We start from the raw sequence: 23,461 nt of genomic DNA, 5'->3' as shown, positions 1-23,461 counted from the left end.
CCAGGCACCCGTCGTGTCCTTATTCCGTTCCGCAGGGTCCCCGTCAAAATGAGTTAATAATATAGCCCAAATCAGGTAATGACCGCTTTGTAAACCGCAATGTAAAAACTCGCTGTGTCGCGATATGGCGTGTTGAAAGCTTGTTGGCTATGTTCACTATTCACTATTAAATATTAGCCACATTAATGTCTGATTCATAATGTATTTTCACCAGTTTGAGTCCTGGGGAGAGATACATGACATTTATCTGTTTGGGTCTCAAGCGGAAAAGTTTGGAAACCCCTGCTCGAAGCCACATAGATGTGTATCGCAGACCGATACAGACATTGAATGCACACAGCACAGTGTGGTACACCGCTGTACACATCAGCATATGACTGGTTGAACTGGTGTCTGTATTGAGTCTCCAAGCACCGAGGCAGGGTCTGTACTATCTGTATTTGTTTTTTTCTTTTTAATCTCATGACTTTCATTCCACTACATTTCAAACACAAATATTTTACTTTTGACTCAACTACATTTCCAGTAATGGACAACCTACCCAAAATACTTGCATGCAATGCGTTCTGAGCTTGCTATGCTTCTTCTTTTTTTTTTGTCTACGTTTCAAAAGAGCAATGCAATGATATTAAAAAAATAAATAGTAATTAGTACTTTTGATTACTTTAAAAGCAAGTAAGTACTTTTTACTCAAGTAAAGGTTTGACAAAGACAACTTTCACTTGCCTGGAGTCATATTTGACCAGATGTATGCTTTCACTCAATTACTGGGGTTAGGTTCTTTGTCCACTACTGATTATTAGTCACATTTGGAACCAATGTGTAATCTACCACACTCCTCTATCACTTTAATCATAAACTCTGTCCTTAGAGTGGTGCATGTGTGCAGGGGTGTCACAAGGGGGGGAACGTGGGACTGAGTTACTAGGGCCCAAGGTGGAGGGGCCCTAATTATTTTATACTTTAACTATTGAAAGATAGCAGATATACAAGCTCAAAGCGTGGCACGAGTGCCACACTGCAAGCTTGTAGATCTGCTATTTTTGAAAAGACGTGAAAATGTGTGCAAATCTTTGAATATGTACTGTTTAAGCGAACATTTGTAACTCAAATTTTGCTTCTGGGGGGTCCCTGTAACTACATATTTTGAGTTGGGGGTCCGTGGCCAAATACTTAACATTTTGGGGGTCCTTCACATGAAAATATTTGAGCACCACTGACATAGAAACAGGTTTTTCAAAAAACCTTAGAAGAATTTTACCTACCCGAACCCAAATGGACTCGGAGAAAATGGAGCCGGACTCAAATGGACACGTCTATAATTTGGAATATGAGAACTGTTACCCGAGCAGCCCCGAGCCATGTTGGAGCAGATCCGAACGAAATAAATCCATGTTTTCTTTAGATGTGTAATCTTTCTTCTTAGCCATTGTTAATGATAATCCACTGTTAATTTATGTCACAGCAGACAGAGAATATTGTTTTGTTTATCATTAAAACCATTGCCATAGTTTCTGACAAGTCACGTGACACAGCCATTAGAATATTGTTTTGTTTATCATTAAAACCATTGACATAGTTTCTGACAAGTCACGTGACGCAGCAAGGCAGCCATTAGCACTGACCGGAGGAGAAAAAAGGTGCGGTGCGGGGGTGATTGACAGATGTAACAGCCAATCGCCAGGTCCATTCGGGTATCATGGAACCGCTGTTCTAACGGTCAGAGAGCCGGAGAACCGGGGCAGACGCTAACGGCACCGCCCGCACCGAAGTCACTGCTCGTGAATGGCCCCGTTACCGGGCTCAGACCGGGTAATTTCGGATCTCGGACCTACCCGAAGATCTCTAATTTGAAATATTCAGACTCCGCACAAATGTTCACAATTTTTCAAGAATAGCAGATCTACAAGCTCGCAGCGCGGCACTCAGTGCCACACTGTGAGCTTGTACATCTGCTATTTTTCAATAGTTAACGCACAAAATGTGAGTGAATCCTTGTACCCAGGGCCCAGAATTTGGTGTGACACCCCTGCATGTGTGTGTAATGTGTTCATTCTGTTTACAAGTACTGCATCTGTCAAAACCTATTTAGTACCCGTGCGAGGCCGGTAGTTGAGCGGATGCAGTGCATCGACCACATAATCAGCAACATCCACCCGGTTTGATTCCATGCCTTGTGTGTCATTCGCGTTCCTGCGTTGCATGTCATCCCCCCCCCCCCCCCCTCTGCCCGCATTCAATTTCCTGTCCCGCTACACTTTTCCTAATTTAAAAAAAGTACAAAATAAACTGTAGTGCACTGCTCTGGAAAACATTGTGCAGTTAGGGGCAGTGTCCACAGAGAACGCCTTTTGAGATGAGGATCACTTTGGATATTGTGTCCAGAGCGCTCACACACAGCATGACGCCCTCGCTGTTCGAACGCTCACTGCTCAAAAGTCCTGTCATCTTCGTTATTAGCAGTAGGTAGCTTAGCTGAAACAATCGTAAACAAGGGCTTGTCATGATTGTGTTAACGATTCAAATCAACGCCGGATCATAAATTACCGGGATGTCGGACCCTGCCAGGAGGATCAAAAGGTCTCCAAACCTCGTTTGACCTCCAACGAGACCTCCAAGGTCTCGTTGAACTGTTTCCAGCTTGAATCGCCCGGTGGCGCTGTGCCAAAAACAACTCTGGGTGTCGTCAAGGGTGCTGAAGCATGACGGTCATCACTGGGAGTAGGAGCACACCAGCATGTCTTTACCATAGAAATGCATGACACACTCCCAACTTTAAAGGCGCTCTCAGTGTGCACAAGGCCCCTTATACACTCCCATCATAAATTACAGTAATTTGGTGGGAGCAGTGTCTCAGAAGTTGAGACGGTTACACTTTGCACTCCTCACACATGCAGGATCGAGGGATAGACTTTTATGAGATTATTGATCATTTTTATAATATATAAAATTGATTAGTTACTGTAAAACTCCTAGATTTTAATAAATAGTTTACATGTGTTTTGTACAGACGCTACAGCAGGAAATGGCATTCTGCTCAAGGCCACCGTGCCCATCTACGCTACTGGAGTGCTGACGTGTTATAACCAGGTACATGAAATACTGCTTGAATAAACTTTTTCATTTTTAGATTTGTCTTTTTTTGTGATTGAAGTGGCATCTGATCTTAGTGTGAGTGTTAATACTGAGTCTTGCTAAGGCAACTATAAATCAACCATTTAAGCCCTATATACATACTTTGTCATACAACAAACACAATACAAGTTAAAATAGACGGCACTCTGTCGATTTGCCAGCTTGTGCCTTGTGCAATCGTGGCCATGTATGGCCTACTTGTGCGCCAGCAGAGTGCGCAAGTACTGCGATCGGTGCTGTTCGGTGCCCTCTGTATGTATGTGGGTGGGGAAGTTGGCACTCTGTCGAGGTGCCAACTGTGATATCACCAAGAACGCTGCTCCGCCTTTGAACACAGCACTTGCACGCTCTGCTGGCACAAGTAAATAGAAAAGACACACTGTGAGCTTGTAGATCTGCTAGATTTGGATCCATCTGTACTCTCTCAGAGTACCCCGAAGCGGTCCCTGAGGGAGATCTTAATTACCCTTATAGCAGGGGTTTTCAAAGTGGGTGACGGTGGCACCCTGGGGTGCCGTGGGATCATTTGATAATATTTGGAATCTATTTGGACACTTGAAAAAATATTTAGTATCATTTTAAACTTGAAGTACTTAGTTATTTTCAGTCAGTTCTAACCAAAATGGCTATTATCTCAACGTTTTACTCGCAACATAATCACTAAAATATTATCGTCACTGTCGGGCAGAAACCTCGTATCTCCAAGATTCAAATGTGTACGTCTTTTGGTAAAGCAAAGCCCTGCTTCATCATACAAGACTGTCGCACAAAACTAGTGAAAACCGCCGATCTACAAGCACAGTCGTGTGCTTGTAGATCTGCTATTTTCACTAGTTTCGTTAATTTCATAGATGATAAATACAAAACAAACGGTTTTACAAGGTTTCCACCCGACAACGACAATATGCTATAAATCTAAGGTGCTGGGAGTGGAAAATTATAATGTGGGGGTGCCTCGGATTTAAAAAAATATTCATGGGTTGCCCTGAGACAAAAAAGTTTGGGAACCCCTGCCTTATAGGTCCAGTAACTCTGAGAGCGTACGGATGGCCCCAAAAGGACCCTTAACCCATTTAGGCCTAGAATTAGAAGGATTCAAAAGACACTTATAGAATCGGGTCAAAATTCTAATGTTCACGACTTTTCAAAAATAGCAGATCTACGAGCTCGCAGCGCGGCACTCGGTGCCGCGCTGTGAGCTTGTATATCTGCTATTTTTCAATAGTTAAAGCATAAAATAATGATACACAAAATGTGTACCCGTTCTAAATGGGTTAAACTCTCACAGTTATCTGGGTCCTTGAGATAAATCAATAAAAGGTTTGAGAAGAACACTGCTTTAAAACATATTGACTCTGTGTACTCCCCACAGGAAGAGGACCGTAAGCTGCTGGTGGGTTTCTTAGAAGACGTGATGACAACTCTGTCTCTGTCCCACGCTCCCCTGGACAGCCTGAAGGCCTCCTTTGTAGAGCTGGGGTAAGACAATAACCATGCACGCACGCGCACACACACACACACACACACACACACACACACACACACACAGTCAGTGGAAATCCATGTCCACTCTTATGATATCGGGAAGCTTGCTAAAACTCATTTTTAGATTAGAGCAAAGTCACTTAAATTTGATTTGATTAAATTCCATTTGATTTGATTCCATTTGATTTGATTCAGTTGGATTTGCTTGCATTAGATTAGAATTGATTATATTTATGACCAGGGGCGATGGATCATATGAGTCTAGCTATCATCTGGGATTTGGGTTATCCTTTGAAATAACCCCTCCTCGTTCTTTTCCTGGTTATAATTACCTAAGACCTATTTTTATACTTTTTTTAATTATAAAATTGCAGAAAATAGCTATCTAAGAGCTCAAACACGGAACACACAGCAAAGTTTGTTTGCTGTATTTTACAGTAGGAGCGAGATCATTTAGCGACCTACAACCGGGTCGCGACGTGGTCGGTAGTTTTCAGCGACTGGGTCGCTAAATCGAGCGTCCGGGTCGCTAAATCGAGCGACCGGGTCGCTAAATCACCGACCGTGCCGCTAAATCGACCGACCCGGTCGCTAAATCTACCGACCTGCCTGCAGTTTTAGGTTGGTAGATTTAGCGACCCGGTTGGTACATCTAGTGACCCGGTCGGAAGATTTTGCGCCCCAGTCGGTCGATTTAGCGACCCGGTCGCTCGCTTTAGCGGCGCGGTCGGTGATTTAGCGACACGGTCGGTGATTTAGCGACCCGGTCGGGAGGTTGCGTGCCAGGTTAGCCTAACTGAGGTAAGGTTACTGAGGTTAGGTTTAGGTTTAGGGTTAGGGTTAGGGTTAGGGTTAGGTTTAGTAGCCCGGTGGTCGGTGGAAGCGACCACCGGTCGGTGGATTTACCTACCCGGTCGGTGTTTTAGCGTCCCGGTCGGTGGTTTTAGCGTCCCGGTCGGTGGTTCTAGCGTCCCGGTCGGTGGTTTTACCGTCCCAGTCGGTCGATTTAGCGACCCGGTCGGTCGATTTAGCGACCCGGTCGGTCGATTTAGCGACCCGGTCGGTGTTTTAGCGTCCCGGTCGGTGGTTTTAGCGTCCCGGTCGGTGGTTCTAGCGTCCCGGTCGGTGGTTTTACCGTCCCAGTCGGTCGATTTAGCGACCCGGTCGCTGAAAACTACCGACCACATCACGACCCGGTTGTAGGTCGCTAAATGATCTCGCCCTCTCTCGTATTTTATTTAGTTTTTGTATACAACATTACAGTATTTTCTGGACTATAAGGCGCACCTGACTATAAGGCGCACTGTCAATGAATGGTCTATTTTCAAACTGTTTTCATATATAAGGCGCACCTGACTATAAGGCGCACATAATAGACGCTATCGTTGCGTTATGCATCCAACAGATGGAGCTGTGCTAAAGGGAATGTCAATGTCAATGAATGATCCATATATAAGGCGCACTTGACTATAAGGCGCACTGTAGTTTTTTGAGAAAATTAAAGGCTTTTAAGTGCGCCTTATAGTCCGGAAAATACGGTATATATTAGATACATTTATGTTAATTACTAAATCTATCCTCTTTTTTTTTTTACCAAATGCGCTACCACAAGGGTCTTCAACAGGGGGTCCGGGACCCCTAGGGGGTCCACCAAATCTTTGTATGACATTTTTTCTCCTTTTTTTTATAGAACTTTAGCCAAAAAATAGCAGATCTACAAGCTCACAACGCCTCGCGCTGTGAGGCGTTGTGAGCTTGTAGATCAGCTATTTTTTGGTAAAGAGGTTTGGTGTAGAGGGGAAAAAGAGCAGACTAAGTAGAGAGTGAAAGGTCAGGTTTATTAAGTATTGATGGTTCAAGTGGTTAAATATCTGAAAACACAAATTGACATGAATCCAAAATACACTGATGATTCTGCTGAAACTATGAACGATGAAACAATATGGAATCTATTAACAGGTTGTGGGGGTCCCTGCTTCATCTCTCTCTCAACTAAGGGGTCCTTGGCCTGACAACGTTGAAGACCCCTGCGCTACCATGTTGCTTTGAAAAAAAAACACACCTGCCAACATTCCTGAATTTAGCAGGAGACTCTCAGGAGAATGATTTACCCTCACTCCTGCCAGCTATGCTTATGAATTGTAACTTCTCCTGAAAATACCTTTAATTCTCTACCCACACTGTGTCAGTTGTCACAGTCTAATGTTGGCGGGTGTGTCCAAACCAGGGAGTTGAGCTGTGTTGTGAAACTCAACTTATCCTTTGTATAATTTTTCTCAACAATGTACTATATTGGTGTGTTTGTGTGTGGCAGGGCAAACCCAGTCTACCATGAGTTGTTGCTGACCGTGCTGTGGTATGGTGTGGTCCATACCTCTGCACTGGTCCGATGCACGGCCGCACGCATGTTTGAGGTACCTCACACGCATACACACACACACACACACACTAGGGCTGGGAAATTAACAGTGAAGAACGTGCACAATAGTGGTGTAAAACTATGGTGAAAATTGCTGATTCGCAAGCTCACAATGTGTCACACGTTGTGTTTTCACTACATGTATGTTTTTTCTATCTTTGTTCATTCATTGTAATCGAGGCAAACCTTTGAAATAATCAACAGAGAAGTCATATATCGCCCAGCCCCAACACACACACACACACACACACACACACACACACACACACACACACACACAATAATGCTACTAAATTAACCCAAAGTTATATCAAATATTTCAACGTGATAACTGAATTCAACCGTCTGCTGTTGTCATTTTATCCCAGAAATAACCTGCCATGTGTCTGCTATTCTGTGTAACTGTAGTATATACCAAGAGAATATGTGTGAGCTAAATTTGTGCAAATGTTGGACTAGCTTTGTGTGCCAGCACTGCTTGCTATTGCTGCTGTGTAACATACGGACATGTAATATGTAACATACATGTCATATTTGGCTTATTACGTGTTTATAAAATAATCTCTTTTAGACAGTCTTTTATCTGTGGCCTGGTTCCAATTCTATCACCAGAACAACCACCCAGCTAGCCCACTGTACACTGTTAGTTCAACATTAAATTCATTACATTGCTAAATACTTTGCTTACTTCTGACAGGAGTAGTGTAAACTTTGTTGGGGGCTTGTTTCCATTATGGTCCATTGTTGTTCATCAGTAATATAAAAATATAATGCATACAGTACTGGTAGAAGACAAAAATTGCATTATTGTAAATATACCCCAATTGATTCCAGAAGGGTGGTGACCGAAATGCATTTGGGTCCCCATCCAGAATCAATGGGGGTACATTTATTATTATTGTCTTAGGAATGCGACAAAAAAAAACGATACATATTATTGAACTCAAGTCTCCATGGCGTGAGTAGTCAATAGAAACAAAGAGAAAAGAAGGGGCGGGTGATAGGAGCAGAGGATGCTACTAGCTATCTAGTGATGTAGCTCTGCATTTGTTTGGCCAATGCCCCCTTCCCCAGAACAGTTGATGATTTCACACTTGACACATGTGGGCAGCCACGGGTTCAAGGGTCTAGGGATAGAAATGGAACCGGGGCCCACGATGGTTGGTTTGACACTGGGTTTGAGGAGGAGTGGTTGTCCTATAGTATGTTCATGCCCCCCCTACCCCCACCCCACACCTACACTCACACACACCCACCCTCCATTTACTGTGAAGTAGACCCCCCCCCCCCCCCCCCCCCAGTCACCATTCCATTGTCAAAGCTATGGTCCACAGCTTCCAGATCAGACTGGTATGTCATGAGGTGTCTATGTCTCTCTCTCTATGTCTCTCTCTCTATGTCTCTCTCTCTCTCTCTCTGTTAGGCCTGTCACAATCATTACTTAATCGTCTTATCGCCTTTATTTCACATAATAGCAATTATTTTGTCATAATCGTCATAATCTTAACCATTTAAAAGAACGTGTGGAAATAGCAGATCTACAAGTTCACAACGGTGTGACGTGTTGTGAACTTGTAGATCGGCTATTTCCACTATCGATGTTATTTTTAAAGTATAAAGTTGTCAAATATGTCAGTAATGTCTTTGTATATTTAGGTTATGTGTCATATCTGCCATGTGCAACTTCAAAGCCTAAAAGCCTAACAGAAATGTAATTGTCAACGACGAAAACACCATTAAATCGTTAATCGCAATTATTTGAGTGACAATTAATCGTCACGTAAAATGTCAATGCCCTACTTTCTGTGTCGCTCTGTTTCTCTGTGTGTCTCTCGGTCTATGTCTCTCTCTCTCTCTCTCTCTCTCTCTCTCTCTCTCTCTCTCTCTCTGTCTCTCTCTCCATCCACATGAGATACCGTCTGACCTGGGATCTGTGACAAGGCCTACAGCCTTATGCTCACCATGTTGGAACACCTACTGTGCGGCAGTCTAGCTATGTTGGCATGGTCATCTCTGCTGTGTGTGTGCGTGTATGTGGGCAAGTGCGCGTGTCTGTGTGTGTCTCTGTGTGTGTGTGTATGTGTATGTGTTGCTAGAGTGTATGCATTCGTGTGTATACACCGCTGCCTTGCTGCTGCAGTTCTTGTCATTGTATATCACTTTCTTCCTATCTTTTGTTTTTGTCTATTCCTTTTCTTTTTATCCCTCCCCTCCCTATTGCCTCCCTCCCTCTCTCTCTCTCTCTCTCGCTCTCTCTCTCTCTCTCTCTCTCTCTCTCTCTCTCCCTTTGTCTCAACTCTTGCTTTATCTCTCTACCTCTCTCTCTCTATCGGCGGTGTTGCTCGCTCTTGTCCCAATGCCACGCCCACCTCTGTGACATCGCGGCTGGCTCTGTCCAATGGGATCAGCTGCTGGTAAAGGGGGTGAATGAGACGCTGGTAGCTCAGAGAGTGGTGCCGGCTCTCATCACATTGTCCTCCGACCCCGAAATGTAAGTGACAACAACAACAACGACAAAATCACCAACCCCCTGCACCGCGTCTCCCCTCCCCCTTTCCCCTTAACCGCCTAACCTGTGCCGCCAGCGTATCGCCACGCACGCACCAGCCCTGTGTACCCGCCACTGTGGTGACATTGAGAGAGGCTGCGTTGTCACTGAGTGAGAGTAACACTTTGACATGTATTGCTGATGTCTCTGTACATCAGTGGTTCTCAAAGTGGGGACCCCCAGGGGTCTTTGAAGGTGTTCCAGGGGGTCCCCAGCAAAACTCGTTAAAGGGCAAGACCACTTTGGTACAGGTTTGGGTTGTGTATTTACCTTGCCATGATGATGTAATTCTCTCTAAAATAATGTCTCCATTCACTAGAAATTGATAATTACAAATGCTTCTCATTGACTTACAATTTACTATTTTTATTAGGAAGAAACCCCGGACTGGATCTGCGGATCTCTGATTGTGTTTGTTTACGTGCTAAAAGAGCTGCTCCTGAGTGACGCAGGAGCAACAATCTAAGTCAATGAGGAGCATATTTTAAACGATTCTAGTTAATGGAGAAATTATTTTAGATTTCTTGCCCACCTTGGGAGTTATATCATGGCAAGCTAAACCTCTACCAAAGTGGTCTTGCCCTTTAATATATCATGGAGCAATCAGTTTAACCACTTTAAACTATTTGAAAATAGACACATTGTGAGCTTGCCATTTGCTATTTTCAGCAAATCTTTGAACACAAATTGCGTATGGGGGTCCACGGCACAAAATATTTTCAGATGGGGTTCCGCGCCCAGACATTTATTAGTTTTGGGTGCCCTTGACATAAAATAGTTTGAGAACCACTGAAATAGATAAATCGTTTTCAATCCGCTTCATCAGGCATGTCAAATAGTTGCCTATTTACGTATACAACACACCCTCTCAAAACCGCAAGTGACAGAGATTTTTAACAATAATACTATCTGTGTTTGCGATGTGGGCGCTCGTCCCTGTCTTGCTCGGGGGCGGGCGGTCTTTTCCCCGCCGTAATAACCAAAGTCACTAACGCCGCCATGCATGTCCGCCTCATCAGCCTGCGCCATCATCAGCCAACACTCACTCTAGTGATGTCATCAGTGTGCAACGCTGCTGGCGTGTGTGGTTATGTGTGTGCGCGCGCGCGCGTGTGTGTGTGTGTGTTTGTGTGTGTGTGTGTGTGTGTGTGCATGCAGCCACAGCTCTGCATGTGTGTCCTGTTAACACTCCTCCTCTACCTCTTAAGTAGGGCCCCCTCCCCCTTAACCAATATCAACCGGTTGGTTGACGCCAGTGGTTCTCAAAAGTGGGGTCCATGGAGACCCTCTGGGTTACTTGAGGGGGTTCCAAATGGACCCTTGCAGGCCTGTAACTCTGAGAGTGTACAACATGTCGTACAACCCCAAGAGTTATGGTGGTCTTTGAAATGAAACCTTTGAGAACCACTGCTCCATCCTACTCCTTTCTATTCCTCCATCTCTCTCCCTCCCCCCTTTCTCTAAGTTTCTCCCTCCCTCTTTCTTCCCCCCCCCATCCTATCACAATCTCTCTTCCTCTCCCTCTCTCCTCTCTCTCTCTCTCTCTCTCTCTCTCCCCCTGCTGTGTGGTGGTGGGCATTGCAGTTGACTCTCCGCGGCATGAACGAAGCGTTAGTTCACCGCCGGGCCGCCCCGGCCCTTATAGCTCTGTGCAGTGGGCCTGAATTGTGAGTTAAAGAAAAACTAAAACTTTCACTTAGAGGAGCACATCACCCATTTTCAACTTTATCTTCATGCAATTGGTCCTGACTAATGGGCGCTCTATGCGCTTAGAAGCCGTTTGGTTTCGAGTGTCAATTGGTGTTCGATTCCCTGGCCCGGGTCATACCAAAGACTACAAAAATGGGACCCCCTGCCTACTGATGATGTCCCTTGTAGGCAGGTTTCTGAACTGTCCACAGCCCACCAATGTGACACAGTGAGTAGACAGAAATTATGCCATATCACTGTATAGTGAGCCTTAAGTTTGTCGGGAGAGGCTTATTTTCGTAACAACCGATAACGCGGTAGCTTATCCCAGTCACGATGCACTAGACCCCTGGGAAATGGATTGCTGAGGTGGAGCTCCACACCTACCATCAGCTCCCAGTACTTATCGCACCAAAGCCTTGCTACGCTGAGTTGGCGGTGCCCGGGATCAAACCCATATCCTTGTGGTCCAAAAGTGAGAGCTCTACCGAACACAAGAGCCTTGGTGAGGACCAATTATACGAAGATGGGTTGAACGTGGGTGAAGTGTTCCTTTAACTTTCTCCTCATGTGGGCTGCATCCCTATAGACTCAACTAGTGGCTGTGGTCCTCAGGTCTCTGAGGGTATTGCAAGTGGGCTTCCAAATAATTGGCAAAATACTAAGATATAACAAAAGAAAAAAAACAGAAGAAGGAAATTATGGTATTATTTCTTTCAAACCTTGAAAATGTATTTTCATAGTGATACCGATAAATTGGAACTTAGGCTATACTACGTTAGTCCCATTGATCCAAGACACAATCGACTGATTGATCATAACATGCTCTGAACATGGGTGGGCATGCGCATGCCCACCCATCTAACCCCTTAAAACCCCTTTTAAGACTGCAGCGCACAGTGCCGTACAATACAGTGGAAAAAAGGGAAAATGAACAGCACATTAAAAACAACAGATTAAAAACAGACATTTCAGCAAAGTGTTGTGCAATGGATTGTAAAAGAATACTAATAATACAAAACAACAGTAAATTAAAAACAACACACAAGTGTTCAATAGAATAAATGCCTATTCAAATGCAGTGCTGTAAACAACAGTATAGAGGGTCTTTGAAGTCATAGAAAGAATTTATAGCCACGTCGTCGTCTTCACCACTGTCAACACGTCATAAAACTGTGGGTGTTATACTAAATTCTAATTATGTAGTAATTAATAACCTTGGATGACTTGTAACCCATACAGCGTAGTACATACTTGCACTCCAAATTATTCAAACCCCACTGCAAATCTGGTTTAAAGGCAAAATGCATAAAAACTCAACACAAAATGGCACTTTTAACCCATTTAGGCCTAGAATTATTTAATGCTTTAGCTATTGAAAAATAGCAGATATACATGCTGCGAACTTGCAGATCTGCTATTTTTGAAAAAATCGTGAAAATGTGTGCACATTTTTCAATATATATTTTTCAAAGCAAACTTTTGTAACTCAAATCTCTGCTTCTGGGGGGGTCCCTGGAACAACATTATTTTGAGATGGGGGTCCGTAGCCAAATAATTTTGTGGGTCCCTGACATGAAAAAGTTTGAGAACCACTGATTTAGAGGAAGGATTTAGATGTCGGGTCAAAGATCGGGTCAAAGATATTCAAAGACTTGCACACATTTTCAAGATTTTTCAAAAAATAGCAGATCTACAAGCTCACGTGCGGCACTCGGTGCCACGCTGTGAGCTTGTATATCTGTATTTTTCAATAGTTAAAGCATAAAATAATGGTTAAAGTGGTTAAAATCTAACGCGACTCGGGCACGTTCCAGGTTTTTGAGGTTTAATGACTATTGCAGTGACAGAATTATTCAAACCCTTCAAGTCACTCCATCGTAGAGCACCCTTTGCAAACCCTTTGACTTTTTTTTGGTTGCAAATGTAATGCATAGCCAGGAACAAGCTTCCGACAGCATTCCTGTGGCCCATTCCTCATAGTGTAGTGAGTTCACTAATATGATCCTTGGGTTTGCGCTCTGTAACCGCTTCCTTCAAATCACATTGAGATCTTCTATGGGTTTCAAGTCAGGAGACTCTTACAGCCAGTCTCCTTTTGGTCTTGTATGTTCGAATTTGTAAACCGTTTAAGCAAAATGTGTGTCATTATTGAGTGCCTGAGACGAATAACAGTATATGTCCATATTAGATTTTTTTTTTTTAATATAGATATTTTTAGATTTACAAGATTGTAAACCACAAACTAGTCATTTTTAATCCGTTAAATTGTTAATGCACTCCCCTCTCGTTTTGTTTAATTGTCTGTTTTAATGTTATCTTCTCCCTTTGCTGAATATTGCTTGTACGGACTTATACTGGTGTTCCACAAACTGTTGGAGATATACTGTTTTCCACTTTCCATAAGTATTATGTCTTATAATTCCTAATATATATGAGTTAAGGAAAAAAAATCTTAATTCAACAAAATGAGGGGGGGGGGGGTGCATTAAGAATTTAACAGATTAAAAACTTCTAGTTTGTGGTTTACAATCTGGTAAATCAAAACAATATCTATACTCAAAATTTTGAAATATGGACTTGGACTGTTATTCGTCTCAGGTACTCTGTTAGGACTTAAATACACACAATTCGAGGGAATAAATCAATTAAATATAACCTATATTTGTTCGTCATTCGATATTTTAAAATACCAATACCTTACTTTATTTCTTGATATGACGTCATAGACGGTTAGCCGCAGTAAACCTCCCACATTACAACGTTAACAAAATAAAATGGACGTGCATAACAGTTCCTTTTGAATCAGTTGCACTGTGGTGAGAACAATGTGTGTTGTTCTCCTGTTCACTTCAGCTCAGTGAGGATATCCACCATCCCTGCCTTTGGAACCATCATGGAGACTGTCACACAGAAAGAGGTAGGAGTCTACAGCTACACTGCCTATACTTTGAACACTAGTCTAGAAATGTAGTGGAGTCGATATTTCTATTTGAAATGTAACTGAGTGAAAGTCATGAGCTTGCAAAAAATATACTGTATATACAGTTAACTCTTTGAGTGCCTATCCCGAACTAGTTCGGGATATTCGGGATCAAAAAAAAAAATTATTTGCTATTTTACTTACCCCAAGCTGCTTGGAGCAACGTGGGTGGTCCCGGCTCGCCCAGCGCTCACCAACGAGAGACGCTAGATGCTCCGACGATTTATTCCATTGAAAATGGTTTAAAATAAAGTTTAGACCCCCCCCAATGTTCACCCAATGTTCATTGTAGGCGGCGCAACGTATTCCAGGGTGCCTATCCCGAACTAGTCCGGGATATTTAATGAAATGGAATAAAATGATAAGAGGCCCTCTGAAGCCTGGCCTGATTTTTCTAGCTACTAGCCGAAAGCTAGCAACGTCCCGGCCGGACGTTATTTGCGAACAAAATCGCCAATCTCCGCCTAATCCAATGAAAGACCACATCTTTCAAGGCTTATATCTCTGGATTGTGTCTTTAGGGAAGCGGCGCGAGGTTTATTTACGGCGAAATCGCCCAAAAATGATCTTTTAGATGACAAAATGGGAATAGCCATTCTGTTAGCATTATCATCCGGGAACTTTCCATGACGTGCATGAACGTGAGCACGTGAGGTCATGGAAGGTGAGGTCCTGGAAGCTAAAGCGCTCGCCTATGAGAGATACCCTGGCATTCTATGGCCCCTAGAGGGCGCTGGCACCAAATGAGTTAACTACAAAAACAAAACGTTGTGAGCTTGTAGATCGGCTATTTTCAGCATGCAACCAAGTGTATAATAACGTCAAAATACATTTTAGTCGACTAAATTCTTATGCTATTTAGTCGACTAAAACTAGACTAAAACTAAAACATTTCAGATGACTAAAATATGACTAAAGCGAAATCAACATTTGCTTTCAAAATCAACATTGCGTGGTTCTGTTTGTGCCTATGTGATCTTGTGTGTGCGACTGTGCGCGCTCGCTCGCTCGTGTGTGTGTGTGTGTGTGTGTGTGTGTGTGTGTGTGTGTGTGTGTGTGTGTGTGTGTAGTTGCTGGAGCGTGTGAAGATGCAGCTAGCGTCCTTCCTGGAGGACCCCCAGTACCAGGACCAGCACTCCTTGCACATGGAGATCATCAAGACCTTCGGACGGGTCGGACCCAACGCAGACCCACGCTTCAGAGACGAATGTAAACACACTGCAAACACACACGCACACACATACACACACACACACACATGTTTGTTTTACTATGCTTGTGAATAGCCCTGCCACAATTATTACATAATCGCCTAATCACAATTATTTGAGATAATCACAGTTATTTTTTGGATAATGGTCATAACAGTTTCCATGTTGAAAAACGTTACAATTTTCCAAAAAATAGTAGAAATGGCTGATCTACAAGCTACAACATCTTATAGATCAGCTGTTTCAGCTATTTTTAAGTGTTTTTTTTTTCTGCCCTCGTTGCAGTCGTGTTGCCTCACCTCCACAAGCTAGCGCTGGGTAACAACAGCCAGGCAGCGGAGAGCAAGCGGATGGACATCGCCACGCAGCTGTTTGAGGCCTACAGCGCCATCTCCTGTTGCTGTATCCTTCTGCAGGGTCAGAGGTCACGGGGGGGTCAGTGTAGGAGTCGGACTAGTCTCGCGTGGCCAGACTGTTGCCTCCACGATTTGGCCAAATGCTCCCGGCATACAGTCTGGCAAACCGGAATAGAAATGATGAGTGCGAGATAAAGCGGATGTGACGCAACCGCTCCCTTGTTGCAGTAGCAATAACAAGTCCTACTGGAAGCGTTATGTCTCCTTTCTTTATTTTTTGGGGCATTATTTCGTCTTTCTCTGGTGTTGTTGGTGTTACTTCCATGTTGTTTTCAAATGTTTTCTTAAACTATACACTCATAACAAGAATAGGCCGCTCGAATGACTTTGTCTTAGCTATTGTGTTTTTGTTTCCAATGGGACTACAGTTCGGTGCAGCACTGGCTACTTCCGATACTCGCCGCTCGGGAGCTGCCGTTCCAGACTCTATATAGCATTCGGAGATTGTGGAATAGTTGTCTGGCTACGCGAGACTAGTGTAGGACAGGGTTCCCCAATTAGTTTTCGCCAAGGGCCGAATTATGTCTAGGGTACCAAGCCGAGGGCCACAACATTGCGGGTGGCGATGGCGGCGTTCCTGCTACTCCAGCAACAATTCAAATATAGACCTACTAGTGCAGTGTTTCTCAAGCATTGTGCAGCGGACCTTTGGTGTGGCCTTTGAAATTTGACAGTGAAGTCACAATTTAAGGACTTTTAAAACCTGTTTAATACCTCAAGAAATAGAATAAAATGGACCATTACAGCATAAAAAATAATCAACAAACTATATAAAAACAGAAAAACTGGTAAAAGATTGGCCAATTTTAAAATAATGTAAGAAAGAGGCAAACATTTTGAAAATAGCCACACATGCCATATAGCTAGGTGTGCCCTGGGATCTTTTGGCAATGAAAAGGGTGCCCTGGCAGAAAAAAGGTTGAGAAACACTGTACTAGTGTTGTTGCTGCTCTTATACCACCATTATTATGAGAAATGCACTCCTTAAAGTTGAAACTAAATAAGTTAAGAACCAATTAACCAGTCTGCTAGAAAAGTATGCATCTGTAGCAGCTAGTTGACAGTGCAGAGACATAATTGCCTTCCTTTGATCCATTAACAAGGTGCCGTTACTACTTATTGGCATCAGCTGCCAGCTGGACAGAGTCTGACACAATACCTTCCCCCTGTAGGGCTCTGTGTATGTCTCATTTCTCCAAAAGCCCTTGAATATGATTGAAAATGATTAAGGATTACTGTGATTATGGTAAGCTTATGTTTCATATCGCACTCACCTTACCTGTAACTTTCACTACTCCCCGAGTAGGGGGGGAACCTTTTTTTTTTATTTTTTTTTTAGGGTTGGTGGGGGCCGGACGGGCCGCCTATTGGGGAACCCTGGTGTAGGAGGTGGCTGTGTAGTGCAGTGTATGCCATAGTTTCGCAAACAATAGCTCGGGACCCATTTTTAAGTACCATTTGTACCTTTCTGATTATACTTTTTGAATTATTATTTTAAGAAATGTGACCAAACACAGCTGAGGGCTAGTCATTGAATTGTTTTTTCATTTTATTTTTTTCATTTCATTTGAAAGCTGGGAATCATAGCTACAAAATGATATTTTGTTTGTGAAGATTGACCCAACAGTTTTGTAGATATAGCTTATAGAGTTATGCCATGCAGAAATACTAGATCTGAGAAATTCAGCCTTTTAGATAAAATGTAACCTGCAAAATGTGTTCTCTTCACATTAATTAAAAAAAGTCTTATTTACATGCAGAGTAAAGCTCTGGCGTTTAAGTGAAATGTAGCCTGATATTTATGAAATGCTTTTGTGGCTATATCACATTTTAGGAAAAAAAAAAGTAATTTCAGGGCTGGTCTAAAGCTGTGCTTTCCGAAATGACTGCCCCTCTGCTATGCTGGGACACAAATGTATAATTGCGGTTGTGAGCTTGTAGATCAGATTGTCTATTTTCTAATAGCCGACGTAGGCCTATATAGGGTTAAAGTACTCATGTGGCCTGCCCTATATTCACTTCTTTGAGGCTTGTTTTCATAGACCTGGTTGCTTATTCCTCTTGCAGATTCTAGTTACACATCTGGCTATTTTGATAATGGGGTTTATAGTGAGAAGTTACTTAGGCTATTTATTAAGCTTGTATAGCCTAATAGTATTTATTTTGTGTTTAAAGCACTTTTGTATGTGCTTTATGAATACCGCACTTTAAACTGAAGACGATAGCCAATATTGATGATAATAATAAAATACAAATAAATATTTGTATTTTTATGTGTCCCGCATTGTCCCGCGAAACAGGTTCACCTGTCCCCTCGTTGGGACTGTTTGGAGGTGCCATCTGGAATAGGAGGGGTTTTGGAAGTGATTTAAAGTGGTCCGCTCACGTGAGAGGCACTTCCACTTGCATCCTTGCCCGAAATTTGGGTCTTGCCTTAAGCTAGATGCAGAATAGATACACGCGTCCCTGCCAACACCCCTTCTGCCAACACCTCTACTGTTGGCCTGGAGAGGGGGTGTCTAGTCGTTCTCAAAGTGCGGTCCGGGGACCCCAAGGGGTCCTTGGCAGGATTCTAAGATTTAGTCAATCCCAGGAATTAAAAAATAAGTTGAAAAAAATAAATAAACAACAACTTGATGTATAGGCCTTTTCAGTGGAACAGTGTGCGTACAGGTATGAGCTTGGACCCAGGTTTATTTGCTGTCCGCTGTTGACACAGGAAATGAACTCAGGCTCATTTATAATGTTCATGTTGACAAGTTCCTTCCTGGTCGTTCACCTAATATAGCCTATTAAGACCTGGACATGTTTGAAGTTGAGCCTCAGCAGCAAATGGAGAACAATGTTGGTCACGCTGCATTTTTAATGACAAGACTTTAAGGCCTTTGTGAAACTGGATACACATGTACAAAAAAAAGAAGCCTACAGACCCTGCATACACGTGTACGCACGCATGCATGCGTGCGTGCACACACAGTTACACACACACACACACACACACACACACACACTAATTACCTTCTCATCCAAAGCAGATATGGCTATCTACAAGCTCACAATGCGTCACGGCATGTATGATTTGTAGATTGGCTATTTTTGCAAAAAACATAATTTTTTATTTACTTTTGGCTTTATAATGACGGGATTCGGGATGCCGGGTTTAAAGTGGAGGAAAAGCAAGTTAAGATGTTGTGCAAGATGTTTAAAATGTTGCTCTGCCTCCAAACAGACAAGTTTGTGAGCAGCCCCACAACGCATGATGTGCTATTGAAACATTTTGATAAGATGTGGTATAGCTTGCTAGCTCTGGATTGGGGGTTACAGTATGTGAAGAATCCACCTCAGTCCTACATGTACTGTACACATGTATATTGCTAGGGGTGTGTGTGTGTGCGTGTTTGTGTGGCTTTAGCCTGGGCTGTTCAGAGCTGTGAGTCAGAGGGGAGGATGTTACAATAACAGCCTTCAGGTCAAACCCGTTGGTTATACTGGTCACAACTGTCAAAAGGTCAAATCTGTGTGTGTGTGTGTGTGTGTGTGTGTGTGTGTGTGTGTGTGTGTGTGTGTGTGTGTGTGTGCGTGTGTGCGTGTGCGCGCGTGTGTACAAAACTGTACATTTGTGTGACACATATCGACAGAGCTTTGCTGTGTGTGTGTGTGTGTGTGTGTGTGTGTGTGTAACAGAGCTTTTGTGTGTTTGCGTATGCGTGTATATGTTGGCTGTGCTGTTGGCAGCAGCAGAAAAGGAAAATAAAGCTGCCTCCATTTTTGGGGCTAGAGGTAATTACAGGGTTGGTTAAGCAAAGGAAAGGATGAGAAACAGCGAGAGAGAGGCAAAGAGATACTGGAGAGAGAGAGAGAGAGAGAGAGAGAGAGAGAGAGAGGTGGGGGGGGAGAGGGCAAGCGAGGGGATAGAGATGGAAATACAGAGAACAGTCATTTCAAAGCTTTGGTCAGACTTCCCAGCACTGGTCTTGAATGTACTCTCTCTCTCTCTCTCTCTCTCTCTCTCTCTCTCTCTCTCTCTGCTGAGAGTGTGTGTGTGTGTGTGTGTGTGTGTGTGTGTGTGTGTGTGTGTGTGTGTGTGTGTGTGTGTGTGTGTGTGTGTGTGTGTGTGTGTGTGTGTGTGTGTGTGTGTGTGTGTGTGTGTGTGTGTGTGTGTGTGTGTGTGTGTGTGTGTGTGTGTGTGTGTGTGTGTTTTCACAGAACGGGGGTGTGAGGTGGAGTTGTAGCCCGAACCCCTCTCGGGGTGATCTCCTTGCCTTCTCTTTCTCTTTCTCTCTCTCTCTCTCTCTCTCTCTCTCTCTCTCTCTCTCTCTCTCTCTCTCTCTCTCTCTCTCTCTCTCTCTCTGTCTCATGGGTTCTGTAACTTTTACACACACGCACACACATACACACACACACACACACACGCACGCACACACAGCTGGGTCTGAGGTTTAGATGCTGTGGGTCTTTGTCAGGCTGTGATTTGACAGTGCAGCAGTGTCCAGGAGGAGGCTCTGACCTCAGAGGCCATACCTCTTCATTGCGCACACACACACACACACACACACACACACACACACACACACACACACACACACACACACACACACACGCTTCTCTTCTAATCAGTGCGACGAGCAGAGACGTTCTGCATTCACAGACCAGCTCTAAAATTAAAACCCTGGTTCCCCGGCGCGGCCCTACGGCTCCGCTGCTTACAACAGGTGGCCCAAACACGTGCTCACTAATCTCTGGCCAGTAGGACTTCTTTCCCAAATACTTTTATAGTTTATGACTTGTGCGGTTTGCTCTAGTCTAGCGTTTTGCGCCAGATGGGCTGAGTCTGCCACATGGCAACATGAGGGGTGCCCCCCCTCCCCCTCCTGCTTTTAACGTCCTTCAGATGTTGAATGTTTGTCCTATGCCAATCTTTTGTGCCATGTGCGAATTCCAATGGCACGTTTTTGTTTTGTTTTTGAGTCTCCTGAATTTAGGGCAGCAAATCATTTGACTCCCAATGTAGTTGTTTTGCCAATTAATTCCTCCCACTGCTTGCCACTGCTGTTTTCTAAAAACGGATAGTCCCAGTCCTTGATTCTGATTGGCTGTTTTCCGTGATAAAACACATCATTATGATGTACTCCTTAGATCAACTTATATCAGTCACAGATGTGTCTTTCGTTTCTACCGTGTGTAAATGGGTGAATGTAATGCACATTGTAAAGCACGTTGGATAAAGACACTATATATACAGGTAAATGCACCATTTACTAGTCCCCCCAGGAATCCGCGATTCCGCGATCACGGAATTTATCGCAGAATTCGCGACCACCCGCGGATTTCTCGGCCATTCGCGGACTTTGCTGACGTCCGCGGAATAGCGGTCGCGAGTGGCAGCAGAGCAGCGGGAGTAGTTATTACTACTATTATAAAACAATGTGTAGATGGTCTGGCCAGTGGCCACTTCATACAGGTCATGGGGGAATAGCTTAGCTTCCCTCCTGCTAGTTGCACTGACGCTGTATTGGTCCGGTCCCACATTCGTTCCTGACAGAAACAGTTCCTGAACTATAGTTCTTCTCTATGCCTCTATGGTCCTGGCAATAACAATGCTAATGCAGAAGAGAATAAATAAATATTACACCCATACTAGGTAGTAGGGTAGGCTATCCTCAAAAATGTGGTTACTATGGGCAGGGTTTGCATGACAATATAGTCTTTGCAATTAACAGAAAGTAATTATTAAAAACAATAACAAATTAAAAGAAAGTAGATTTAATATTAGATTTTTATTCTCAAAAATGATTATTTGATTATTCTAACCACTAATTACAATTCATTGTCGCTATTTCATGAAGGGTTTTACTTGATTATTAGAACTATATCATGTTTTGCTTGATAACTGGTAATTTTGGGTTGTTTTTTAATGTCCACGGAATCAAGAATTGTTCACCACAGAATTCCGCAGAATCAGGATTGTTCTCCGCGGAATCAAGACTTTTTCTCCGCGGATTCCTGGGGGGACTAATTTACCCTCCACCAAAAGAAAGTCACTTTTAGCTGTTTTTGGGGGGGTGTTTGATTCCTTGACTTCCTGTGTGCAGTCATTTCTGAAGAGTTGATGGTCAACCACTTCCTGCCTGGTCTGAGGTGTCTAAGAACAGACATGGAACAGCTATCCCCTGAACACGAGGTATGTACACATGCACGCTCACACACGCACGCGCACACACACACACACACACACACACACACACACACACACACACACACACACAGTGTCACACACACACACACACACACACACATGCACACACACACACACACACACACACACACACACACACACACACACACACACAGTGTCACACACACACACACACACATGCACACACATGCACACACTAGGGCATTCACAAATAGTGATTTTTAGTATTCGAATTATTCGACCTGAAAGTATTCGAATAGTCGAATATTCGACAGGACAGGCCAAACTGTCAAATATTAAGTAAGCAAGAGACGAACATTGTGAAAATAGCCGATCTACATGCTCACAACGCCTCGTGAGCATGTAGATCTGCTATTTTCACAACATTTATCTACGGAACCGAGTCACATTAAATGTAATGCCTACAATTCCAAGTGCTTGTCAGGGTGGGGGTCCCCAGACAGTTCAAATATGTTTATTTTGGGGATCACAGCCTAAAAAGGTTTGAGAACACCTGGTATTAACAAATGCATCCACCAGAGGCATTGACAACTCATTCTTATGACTTCCTATCTAGCCAAGCTTTATAAACTATATATTTTTTTAAAGAGAAAACAATTAAAAAAAAAAAAAAATACGCGAATATTCGACTTCGGTGAACAACGTCAAATAGTGACTTTGATATTCAAATATTTGGTGAATGCCCTAGCACACACACGCTCACTCACTCACTCACTTATGCCATGTTCACACTGGCAACCCAAATCAGATTTGATACCCCTGGAAACAGATTTTTCGTAGGTGTTTTGGGGTTATTCACACCTTGTTGTGTGATCGCTGAATATTATATAGCAGAGCTTGTAGATCTGCTTCAGCACCACCTGTTGTAACTTGTAAGTGTTAACTCACGCCTACTGCATGTCGTTATGTTGTTACGACAGCAGACAATAGTGGTAGGTGTCTGAAAACTGTGCCTGAATACACAAATCCCATCTGATCGCTTGCAAAAGTCAGTGTGGACAGTCGGTCTTAAAGATGAGATTTGAGAAACAAATCATCTCTGTGCGTGCAATAACATGTAACTCCCCCCCCCCCCTCCCCCATGTGTCAAACATCTACTGTATGTCAGTATGTCATACAGTACATGACCTCATCTCATTACATTAACAATACAGCAGACAGACAGTCACACTCATGCATGTAATCACACACAGACTCTCTCCCCCCCGTCTCTCTCTCCCTCTCTCTCTCTCTGTCACACACACACACACACACACACTTCTGTCCTGTGTCTATTAGTGTCTCCGTTTCATGCCATCCATTTTCACGTGGGTCTTTTTTTCCCCCCTTGGCTACTAAACATCAGCTGACGTTCTGTG

At 43.4% G+C, this 23,461-nt stretch overlaps 1 protein-coding gene across 1 annotated transcript in view; it reads left to right on the top strand.

The window, feature by feature from the left end:
- The window catches only part of relch (RAB11 binding and LisH domain, coiled-coil and HEAT repeat containing), a 96,166-nt gene that overhangs the window by 63,090 nt on the left and 9,615 nt on the right, over window positions 1-23,461 (top strand). Inside the window, exons 23-30 of the mRNA XM_080752004.1 lie at window positions 3,011-3,090; window positions 4,508-4,614; window positions 6,935-7,034; window positions 9,448-9,530; window positions 14,133-14,196; window positions 15,330-15,468; window positions 15,756-15,872; window positions 21,979-22,067. Coding sequence (XP_080608130.1) covers window positions 3,011-3,090; window positions 4,508-4,614; window positions 6,935-7,034; window positions 9,448-9,530; window positions 14,133-14,196; window positions 15,330-15,468; window positions 15,756-15,872; window positions 21,979-22,067 — 779 coding nt within the window. The remainder of the gene's footprint in view (window positions 1-3,010; window positions 3,091-4,507; window positions 4,615-6,934; window positions 7,035-9,447; window positions 9,531-14,132; window positions 14,197-15,329; window positions 15,469-15,755; window positions 15,873-21,978; window positions 22,068-23,461) is intronic.

The sequence above is a fragment of the Nannobrachium achirus genome (assembly GCF_963921795.1).
Source record: "Nannobrachium achirus genome assembly, chromosome: 21".
NCBI lineage: Eukaryota > Metazoa > Chordata > Actinopteri > Myctophiformes > Myctophidae > Nannobrachium > Nannobrachium achirus.
This window is presented reverse-complemented; position numbering and strand designations above follow the sequence as displayed.